Source organism: Canis lupus, chromosome 9, assembly GCF_003254725.2.
Source record: "Canis lupus dingo isolate Sandy chromosome 9, ASM325472v2, whole genome shotgun sequence".
NCBI classification, from domain to species: domain Eukaryota; kingdom Metazoa; phylum Chordata; class Mammalia; order Carnivora; family Canidae; genus Canis; species Canis lupus.
This window is the reverse complement of record NC_064251.1, coordinates 25955647-25966825: the sequence shown is the minus strand read 5'-3', so window position 1 is coordinate 25966825 and position 11179 is coordinate 25955647. Positions and strand designations below refer to the sequence as shown.

Sequence of the window (11179 nt, the reverse complement as noted above, 5' to 3'; positions counted from 1 at the left end):
GGTATGGCCCAAATCCTCCCTTGACCTTTCCAGCTCAGCTCTGCCCTCCTGTCCCCACCCCATCCCCCTCTTCACACTCAGCTGGGAAGCAGATATTTAGTGCCTGAAGGAGATGTAACAAACTGCTTCCTCCTGAGAAGACAGTCAACAGTAAAAGAGCCCTCCTAAAACTTCTCTAATTCCCCAAACACCACAGAAAAATCCGCAGTCTGGACAGTCATCCAGATAAAAATTCATCTTGAATATTGTTCTATAAAGTTTCCAAAGTGGGTATTTTGGCCACAACTAACACACTTGGAGAAACCCAATTAAGTAGGAAATTACTTCAATTCTTCATATCACTCTAATTTTTCCTTTTAGAAAGATTCCAACTTTCTGACTTAATTTTCAGTCCAGATGAAATCTATCTAGAATCCAGAAGTCAGGTTCAACCCTACTCCCACCCAGGTAGGGCAATTTGTAAGCTAAGTTCCTCAAGGAAAGAGAGACAACATTTTCCCCAGAAAACCTTTTCCAAATATTTGGAAGATCAGGAAATTCTTGCTAGGGGCACCTGGGTGGCTCAGTGGTTGAGTGTCTGCCTTTGGCTCAGGTCATGATCCCAGAGTCCTAGGATTGAGTCCTGCATTGGGCTTCCCTGCAGGGAGCCTGCTTCTCCCTCTGCCTATGTCTGTCTCTCTCTCTCTGTGCCTCTCATGAATAAATAAATAAAACCTTAAAAAAAGGAAGGTCTTGCTAATATCTAGCCTCACCCTTCTGCTACAGTTTGAATCATTTGGGTTCTTTATAGATTATATAATATTAGGTTTTAGTTTTCAAAAACTGCAGCTTAATTAGAAAATCCTTTGCCTAAACAGAGCAAACTTCTGAATTCTCAAAGAAATTTGCATATGATACAATACATATTGTATAATATATGACTGTATATTATGTGAAAATACAGCACATATGCTATTTTCCTATCACATGCATATTTCCATATTTTAATATGCTAGTTATATTAAAAAATAGAAGACGGACTCATAGTACTTCAGAATGTGCATCTAATGTTAATATCATTAGAGACATTTAGAGTTCTCTATTGTTCATACTTTCTTGTTTGCTTTAATCCTACTAACAATGCAGTGAAGTAAGTAGAATTAAATACATTCTTTGTCTCTGAGGCCATGATTCAGAGAGACCAAGAAACCTGGCCAGAGTCATAATGCGAAGAAATGGCCAAGCAGGGATTTGAACCTAAGTATTCTGGACCCCAAACCAGTCATCTTCCCCTTGTGATTATATACTGCTTGTTGTCTATGGTTCTCAACCGGATTTGTGACAGTTTAATCAGCTTGGTTTTAAAAAGAAATACCACTGAATTCAGATTCCATCCTCTCCTCAAATTGCCATCTCTTATAGAGAAAAAATTATAATCCCGAATGCCCTTTTAATTCTTGAGTTCCAACCTTTGATCTTGCGCTTGGCCTTGGGCCTCCAGAATTAAGTTGGAGAGGACAGGCAGAAAGACACTTGAGGACCTTATGAAGGAACTATGCAGATTGCTCCTGCTACCCACCCCCAGCAAAAGCACCTTCCTCCACAAAAAAGGCCAGAATCAGGTGTAAACTTCTAACACATGCCCATTCTGATTAGAATGGTTCCCCTGCTTGCATTCTCAGTGTGATAAGGACTAGGGCCTCTCAAAGATAATTTCAGTTCTAAACATGCCTGTGCTCTCCTGTGTCTAAATAGATTATAAAAAAGGAAATCAATCAGCTTGATTTCACTTTGGTGTCGGGTCCACCCAGGCCTTCTTTCTCTGGGGAACTTAATTTGGTCATTCCAGAAAATGCTATAGCCTATAGGTTATTCCAGCTGTGGATTATTTGTTTGTTTGTTTTGTTTTATACTCAGCTGTGGATTTAGCAAGGAACCCAGGCTTCAGAGATTTCCTCCCTGGCCAGAGGCTGGTGAAGTTTCTTTTAAGGAAGAAGAGACTTGAGAACATAAGGAGCCAAGTTATTACCCCCACCCCCACCCCCTGCCAGTCATTTCTGCTGGGACTGGGAGAGCCAATAGGAATTTGGGGAAGTTTTAATCTTTCTACTACACAAGGGGAGGCAACAAGTTCAGGGATGAATTAGGGATTATGTGAATTTGGAGAGCTGAGGCCAAAGCTATCCCTGTAATCAACAGTATCACTTGACACACTTTTTCCCCAACTCTTTTCATTTTGTCATTAATAATAGACTACTGGTGACTTCAGCTGTTTCTAGGGAGAGTGCATTTCCCCAACTCCCAAACAGATTTCTGCTCTCTTATTGAACTGATTTAGGAGGCGCCTAGGTGGCTCAGTTGGTTGGTTAAGCATCTGACTCTTGATTTTGGCTCAAGTCATGGTCTCAGGGTCCTGAGATTGAGCCCCATGTTAGGCTCCGCACTGGTGGTAGAGCCTGCTTAAGATTCTTTCTTTCCCTCACTCCCTTTGCCCCTCCTCTTCCTCTTAAAACAAACAAACTGATTTGGAATTCACTTCTTCATTTAGACCTCAAATTGTTACCCTAATTGTAAAAGCAAGGGATGAGGTGAGCGTGTTCCTTCTGGGTTGAGGGAAAGGTAGAGAATGAAGAAGTCTCAAGTCCCTCAGAAGCAGGGCAGCCAGGTCAGATATAGGCCTCAATCAGATTTGGGATTAGAAGAGAAATCCGAACCCTAAATAAACCCTTCTTCTCCAAAGACCTCCGTGGAGAATATCTTAAAGTGAGAGGGGAAAGTTGGGAACATCTATCAACCCCAAAAGGGGAAATAGAGAGGATCCCTGGGTGGCTCAGCAGTTTAGCGCCTGCCTTTGGCCCAGGGCATGATCCTGGAGTCCTGGGATTGAGTCCCACATCGGGCTCCCTGCATGGAGCCTGCTTCTCTCTCTCTGCCTGTGTCTCTGTCTCTGTCTCTGTCTCTCTATCTTTCATTAATAAATAAATAAAATCTTTAAAAAAAGGGGGGGGAATAGAAAGAAATATGCTTGTTCTCACCTCCACAACTCCTTTTCTCTTCAACTCCTCTGCAGGCCACCCCTGCCCCCATCTCAACTCTCTTTTCCTTTGTCTGCCCTTTTCCCTTTGGCAGTGAACATTCTCTCCCCCTTCCCCACTGTATCTCCCTTAAAGAAGTTACCAGCTGACCCCCTCCCCTCCAACTTGTTCTAGTCTGAAGCAGGGTCCAAAGCAGAGAACACATGGGGAGAGAAAGGGGCAAGGGGCCTGTGGGGGGCTAAGCCAGGCTCGCAGTTATGAGGAGAAGAGAAAGGCTGTGTGATTCTAGTGATAAAGATAGAAAGCTGGAGAAGTGACCATAAAGGACAGGCTAACTGAGGGGAAATGGGAAACAGAAATATGGAGAGACCCAGAGACAGAGAGAGAGAGAGAGAGAGAGAGCACGCTATGGGGTTCTTGGCAAAGGATGAGTACTCACTCTACCCCTGTAGGGGTGGGGAAAACCTGAGAAGCTTTGAGAGCCCTCCCCAGACCTGTCCCACCCGCTTGCTTCCCTTCCTCTGCAGAGTTCAGTTGTTTACAGAGATCCCTCCCTGAACTCTTGCCCTCCTGGACTTGCCCGAGCTCCAGCCCCAGGCTTCTGGTCAGGCAGACACCCTGACAGGTTACAAATGAGCGTGGGTGTTGGATTGCGCCAAGCTCTTGTCCTCAGAGTCTGGAGGAGGAGAATCAATGGGCTCCACCTAAGAGCTTCTCTTCCAGTCCTGTTCAGGTCTGAAGATAGAGAAGGAGGCACTTCCTGTTCCCCTCCCCTCCCTCAACTCTAACCCAACAGATGTGGGGGTGGGGGGCAGAGAGGGGTGAGTCTCCACTCCTGAACCTTCAGACCTCTAAACTGATTCTCCCATTCTCCAAGCCAACGCCCTTAATTTATTCTAGAAAGTCTGACTAATCTTTAAAAGATGTGATTGGTATTGAATTTATGAATTTGAGACTTGGGATTTTTTTTAGAGGAGGGGAGGTAGGGGAGAGATGGTGGGTGATGAGGGAGAGAGGAGTAGGAGGCAACCAGGGGAATACAGGAGCCCCAGTAGTTTTATTTATTTTTTATTTTTTAAAAATTTTAATTTAAATTCAATTTAGTTAACATATACTGTATTATATTATAGCGATTCATCAGTTACATAGAACACCCAGTGCTGATTACATCAAGTGCCATCCTTAATGCCCATCACCCAGTTACCCCATACCCACCCCCCCACTGCAGCAACCCTCAGTTTGTTTCCTAGAATTAGCTCCACTAGTTTTAAACATTGAGAAGGAGAATAAAATTTCTCTCTTCTTTCTCTGTAAACATCACCTAGCTCTGTGCCCACTGTGGCTCTCTGGAGAGATGCAAGAAGTTATTTGAGTCTGAGTGAGCGAGCCAGCTACAGCTATGGATGGCTAGAGAGAGGATAAATACATCTAGAGAGATGAGGTGATGGATAGGTAGGGAACGAATATAAATATGGAGAGAGATGGACGAATGGAGAGATGGATTGAGACAGAGAATATAAAGTGAGGCTGAGGGAGAGAAATGGATGTGTGAATGAGGAGAGAGCATTTATGCGGAGAGGTGGAAAGAGAAGTGGGGCGTTTCTCATCCTCCTCTCCACATTTCTGTCGTCCTGCCTTGTTCCCTTAAATGCATTTCCCACCACTCAGTTAATGAATTTTTCCTCTAGACTCTAGACCCTGCCCCATCCTTGGGTGTTTTGCACCCTCTTCCTTCACAGTTATCCATTTGGCCCAAGAATAACATGCCTTCCCCTGCTGTCCCATCCTCATCGCCCCAAGATAAATGGGGAGAAAGAGACCAGCGGTGGGCGTTTGGGGCAAAGTAAGGGGGCTCAATTTCCCATCTACAGTCTTGGGGTGGAGGAAAGCTCCTTTGGGGGTGGGAAGAGTGAAGGGCAGCTGGGTTGAATTTGTCCAAATCTAATAACCCGGGAGCCTATTGAAGGCCTTGGGGGTTGGGAGGGGAGGAAAGTCTTGAATATTCCTCTAACTTTTACCCCCTCTCCCTCTGGTCCCTTCTTTCCAAAAGTCTTTGAAGAAAGATGTTTTTGACGCTTCCACGTCGCTCTCAGATGGATGGGCTGCGGGTGATTGAAGTGTCTTTGTCATGCTAATGCTTGGGGGGTGATGGATGGGCGCTGGGGCTGCCAAACTCTGGCCCGCTGCGCCCATTGGCCTGGGAGAGATCACATGCGCCCCTCCACCCCCACTCCCTACCCCCTTCCTGGGGGAGCCCTGGCCCAGGCGAGCTGGGCCAGGCCATGGATGCAAGCTTCAGCGCTGTGACATACTGCCGAAAGGTTGTAGGGCAAGAGGGTGTCTCCCCCAAACGGGCCGACCCTCCTGCGGCCTCCACGCATGGACTATAATAGGATGAACTCCTTCCTAGAGTACCCACTCTGTAACCGGGGACCCAGCGCTTACAGCGCCCACAGCGCCCACAGCGCCCCTACCTCCTTCCCCCCCAGCTCCGCTCCGGCTGTTGACAGTTACGCAGGCGAGACCCGCTATGGTGGGGGACTGCCCAGCCCCGCGCTCCAGCAGAACTCAGGCTATCCCGCCCAGCAGCCGCCCTCGGCGCTCGGGGTGCCCTTCCCCAGCTCCGCGACCTCGGGGTATGCCCCGGCCGCCTGCAGCCCCAGCTATGGGCCCTCTCAGTACTATCCTCTGGGCCAGCCGGAAGGAGATGGAGGCTATTATCATCCTTCGAGCTATGGGGCCCAGCTAGGGGGCTTGTCCGACGGCTACGGAACCGGTGGAGCGGCCCCCGGGCCCTACCCTCCGCCCCCGCAGCCCCCTTTCGGGAGCGAGCAGGCGGCGAGCTTCGCGTCGGCCTATGCTGATCTCCTCTCCGAGGACAAGGAGTCGCCCTGCCCGTCAGAACCCAGCACCCCCACGGCCCGGACCTTCGACTGGATGAAGGTTAAGAGGAACCCACCCAAGACAGGTATGAATCAGGCGTGGCCTACCTCCTCTCCGGGCGGGGCCCAAAGCAGCTCTGCTGCTCGTGCAGTGAGGGGTCCCGGGCCTGGGCTGGCAGGACAGGTAGAGCGGCCCTGGTCGAGGCAGGTAAGAGCACCCCGCCCAGGCGCAGGTCGGTTGGGGTTTCCCCACCCAGCGAGTGCCCGGTTACCCTTAAGGGTGAGTCTCCACCACCTCCCGCCACCGCTTGCTCATCCATGCGCCCCACCCAGACCCAGGACCTGGTTGGGGGAGGACGGGAGGGGGGGTACGGACTTGTTGGGGGAGGTCCGTCTGAGTTTGGAGGTCACCTTGGGGGTGTCGGGCGATCCAGGGACCCGTGGGGAGCCGAAGCTGGACAGAGCATGTGTGTGCTGGGGGTGGGTGGGGGGTGGGGGTGCCGAGCCGGCCCCGGAGGAGGAGAGGGGAAGGAGAAGGAGGTGAGGGGACTGACGTGGCCCTTTCTCCCGCCCCGCCCCCAGCGAAGGTGTCGGAGCCCGGCCTGGGCGCGCCTGGCGGGCTGCGCACCAACTTCACCACGAGGCAGCTGACGGAGCTGGAGAAGGAGTTCCATTTCAACAAGTATCTGAGCCGGGCCCGGAGGGTGGAGATCGCCGCCACCCTGGAGCTCAACGAGACGCAGGTCAAGATTTGGTTCCAGAACCGGCGCATGAAGCAGAAGAAGCGTGAGCGCGAGGGAGGCCGGGTGCCCCCAGCCCCGCCGGGCTGTCCCCAGGAGGCGGCCGGAGACGCCTCCGACCAGTCGACGTGCACCTCCCCGGAGGCCTCGCCCAGCTCCATCACCTCCTGAATGAAACCTCCTACCGTCGGGGCTCCGCGGCCCCGGAGCGCCCCGGGCCAGCCCTCTCCTCCGCCCTCCCTAACCAGGCCTCGGCAGTAGTGTCCCGGGCGACCCTCGCCAAGGCCGGCGCGCAGGCTTACAGCTGCCTGTGGGGGGAGCGGGGAACCACTTCTTCCCTGTTAGGTGCGGGTGGGGTGTTGCTGGCTGGGGACACTACAGGACCAGAGGCAGGGAGACAAGGAACCTGTCAGCTTTGGAGGGAGGGGCTTCCTTCCGCCTTTCATCTGGGGCTCAGCACCTGGAAGGGGAGGTAGGAGCAAAGCCTCCTCCTCCCCAATTCTCCTCTCCCTGCCGACTTCCGCGTGTTCAGTTCAGTGCCTTTGAGTCTCGAGGACTCTTCTCCTGCGTTCAGACCCTAACTCCCCCCTTCTAGGCCAAGACACTGGGAAGGCCTTGAAATTTCTCTTGGGGGAGGCTTCTGGGTGCAGGCATATTATCGATGCTCAATCTCTGCAGTCACCACAGACCTTACAATAGCACCAGCTGCCTTGTGACAGACCAAAAAGCCCCCCAACACCCTCCGCCCCATTTAACCTTATTAACTCCCTCCCCGCACGGTTGTATTGCACTAACGCAGCCTCCAGAGGTTGTTTTCTGAGACCTGCCTCCTCCCACCAGCAACCTCATCTCTAAGCCACCAAAGTGTTTTGGAACTTGGTACTCTGGAGACTTCTGGAACGTTGTTGTCATTCGAGGCCTGCCCTCAGCAAGCCTCTACCAGGAAGGCGCAGGCACGCCCCCACCAGTTCCTCCCCTATTTATTGCCTCCTGGAAAACCCAGGACCCTCCTCCCCAACTCCATCCACCTCTACCCCTGAGGCATCCTAGGGAGGCCCAGGTGCAGTGAGAGCTAGCAGCAGCAAACATTTCTCTGAACCTTAGCAACAGTGGAGGTGCCACCGGAGTTTCTGGAAACCAGAGCCCCAAGCAAACCGGGTTCTCTCTGTACCTCTAGCTACCTCATTTCAATAAAGTCTGTGTTTTACCCTCTTCCAGACTGCTTCTGTTCCTCCACCTCCGGGATAGAGGAGGCTGCATACTCCAAGAGCCCTGGGGAGAGATGGGGGAAGAGTTGGTGAATGCTGGTTGGGCTGGAGAGATGTGAGCTGTAAACACTCAACTGGATAAACAGAAGGACTTACTGGGAGTGTCCTAAGCAGAACTGAGCCCAGCTTCCACGTCTGACAGTGGCCATCCTTACATCACTGGAGGAACCAGGAAAGAGAGAAGGGAAAAAGATGGGGGGTGGGGGGGATAATCCAGAGAGGGTCCTGAGAGAGGAAGGCAGGAAAAGAGAGAAGACAGCTTGTTGGGAGAGAACAGCAAAGGTGTTAAAAAGAGGAGGAAGTGTGGGAGAAGGCAAGGGCCCTCTGCCTCCTCCCCCTGCTCTCTCCCCAGGCCTGGCCTAGAGTGGGCCCTCCCTAAATGCTGATGGGGTGATTGTGGGGTAGGCAAGGTGTGCAGTGTGCCCAGTCCCGCCAATTCTTGCTCAGAGAACGTCAGAGGATGGGTCCCTGACAAAGTGCAGCCGGGCACACAGATTACCCCTCCACCCCGCCCGCAGCGCAGCGCCCTTCCCCGAAGCGGGGACCTGGACGTGGGGACACAGGAGGCCAGGGTAGCTGGCAGACTCTGGCCCCGGGGGCACGCCCACCCGCGCCAAGGGGCCATCCCCGAGCTCAAGGTGAACGTCCCGGGCTCGGGGCGCTGGACCGCAGCGGGGAGGCGGCCGAGGCGGGTGGGAGGGCGCGGGAGCCCGGCAGGGAGCCGCCCAGGGCCCGGGAGATGCTGGGAGCCTGGGGGGCAGAGGGGGCCGGGGTGACCCCATCCCCGCGCTGACCTTTTTACCTCCAAGTGCCTCTGGGCTTTCCAAACAAGCCAACAGCGAGCCCGCGGGGGCAGCTATTGTCTCCGGCGGGTCCCACTGACAAACCTTTGGTCTGCGGAGGCGGGGGGCCGGGGCTCAGGAAGCTCTGCGACGGCCGACAAACCGCCATCGCTCACTAGCCCCGCGGTGCCATCGAGCTGACACGGGCCTGCGGGCTCCCACCCGGTTATTGATTCCGGTTACCGGGGAGTCCAAAGGCCCCGAGCCCTGACAGCTGAGGGGGTTGGGGGGTGGCGCGACAGCAAGGGGGCTCCTAGCCACCCCATCTGTTTAATTCTTGACCTAAAAGGAAGGGAGGTGGCCAAAAGGACTAGAGTGTAGGTAGGAAGCGCTCAGCATTTGCTTCCTAATGAAAACGGTGCCATTATAGGAGAGGCAACGTTATCAATAATTGCACAGCCCAGGTGGAGAGGAAGGCAAGCGTGTTTGCTAGAGAAAGCCTAGCTTTCCCAGAGGCCGCTGTCTTGCCCTCTGTCTTGGAAAAAAAAATCTATTAACTGCTTCTCTGCATTGAATTGAAATTGCCACCAAGGTTGGCTTCCCTAAAAGGGTCACCTTGACAGAGGGGAGAGAGCAAGTGTCTATGGAAACAAGACTCCCTTTGCTTGAAGCCATTTACTGCAAGTCGGTGGAGCCTTCTGATTGGGGTGTTTGTGGATCTTCCAACCTTTGGACCAGCAAATGGGCAGGCATGTAGGGAAGAAGGAGCAGTGGTTAGGGCAGGACTACAAGGGTGTTGGAGTTGGGCCTCGGACTGGGGCTGACAGGTCCTGGGGGAAGCGTGATAGAGGGGACAGGAGGAAGGAGGAAGGCTGGCGCATTTGATTTTGGTCAGAGCAGAAGGAGCCACGAGATTCCCCCAGGGAAGGGTGAGGGGCAGATCAATTCTCTGTTAACAGAGGGGCTGGCTCAAAATACTCCACAATAAGTCCAAATCTCCCATTTCCTTAGATGCCAAAATCTTGCCCTCTTTCCCACTTTGTGCTCTCCTAAATCCCACTTTTTGAACCTCAGACTCCAGATGTGTCTACATGGCAGGCATTTAGTTGGAGAAAGAAAAGATCGTTGCATTTTCCTATCCCATCCTAACCCGACCAGGGAGAGGATGGCAAAACACACACACACACACACACACACACACACACACACACTTTGCTGCTCTTGAATTGAGTTGATGGTTTTCATTGTTCAACTTTCCAGAATAGATGCCAAACTGCTTCACTCAGAGATTCTACTGCGGCTTTCAGAAAGGTGGATTTTTCATGGAGGGAGAAGAGGGGAATTATATTCACCAGGAGATCTGATCATGCATTTTCTACAGAACTGGAAAACCCTTCCCACCCCACACCTCCATTTATACCACGACCATCTCAAGAAGAATCCCCTGTTTTGAAAATTAAAATCTTAAGAGAATTTTTTCCCCTTGAGTCTTCAGAGAATTCTTCTCAGGGCTGGTTGCAAGTCTGTTAAGGTTTCTGAGGAGCATCTCTTCACCCTTCCCCCTCTGGTGGGGGGCAGTCGGGCCTCCACTCCACCCAACCCTCTGCACCATCTGTTTCTCAGCCTGAAGTGTGAACTTTTCTTCTTTCATTTGCCTTTTTCTTCAGCGTTTGTTCTCTCAACGTGAGGCCCTTTGATCTCCTGGACAAGAGAGACAAGAAAAAGAGATTTAAAAAACCCTGAAGATCTCCTTACTTTTAAGTTAGTTTCTTTGTTATGAACATTCCTTGCACCCATAGCCCTGGGCTGCTGGAAGGGCATTGGGATGGGGAGGCTGGGGGCATCTTTGGGAGGACTGAGATGGGGGCAGGGGTGCAGATCCAGATGAGCCTGAAAGGAAGACTGAGGATTTGGGAAAACATCCAGGATACCTGGGTTCAACTCCTTCAGATCCTGCCTTATCACCTCCCGGTGGCCTTGGCCAAGTTGTCTAATTCCCTGTGATCAGTTTCACTACCTACAAAATGGCAATCGGAAGAGCACCTATCTTCCTAGGGTTGATGTTGGGATTAAATTAGTTAATATGTGTAAAATACTGGGACAGCTGGGTGGCTCAGTCAATTAAGCATCTGCCTTTGGTTCAGGTCATGATCCTGGGGTGCTGGGATCGAGTCTTGCATCTGGCTCTCTGCTCAGAGAGAAGCCTGCTTTGCCCTCTCCCTCTGCTGCTCCCCCTGCTTGTGTGCTCTCTCTCTTTGACAAATAAATACAATATTTTAAAAATATGTGTAAAATACTTGAAACAATCCCTAATAAAGAAATTTGAGCTATAATCATAATTCTCATTATTAAGGGAGACAGGTCCTCTCCCACTTCTAATAGGTCCCTAATCTATTCCAGGGCACATCTGGACTTTTTGGCGCACACACACTCTGATTCTCGCACTCCTAGCTTGTTTGATCCCTGATAGGCATATGGGACTAGTGGCAGATT

The 11179-nt window shown here is 51.8% G+C and overlaps 1 protein-coding gene across 1 annotated transcript; it reads left to right on the top strand.

Moving 5' to 3' along the window:
• Positions 1–4301: 4301 nt before the first annotated feature.
• On the top strand, positions 4302–7848 carry HOXB1 (homeobox B1). The gene is made up of 2 exons (XM_025440715.3): positions 4302–5982; positions 6479–7848. Exons 1-2 carry the CDS (start codon positions 5394–5396, stop codon positions 6805–6807), a joined length of 918 nt encoding a protein of 305 aa, XP_025296500.1. The 5' UTR covers positions 4302–5393; the 3' UTR covers positions 6808–7848.
• Positions 7849–11179: the final 3331 nt, after the last annotated feature.

What these genes read in the sequence shown, in the direction of transcription:
- HOXB1 (XM_025440715.3), top strand. Translation starts at nt 5,394, where the DNA reads ATGGACTATAATAGGATGAACTCCTTCCTAGAGTACCCACTCTGTAAC. An exon ending in GAGGAACCCACCCAAGACAG is followed by an intron (nt 5,983 to 6,478) that starts GTATGAATCAGG and finishes CCCCGCCCCCAG; the next exon opens with CGAAGGTGTCGGAGCCCGGC.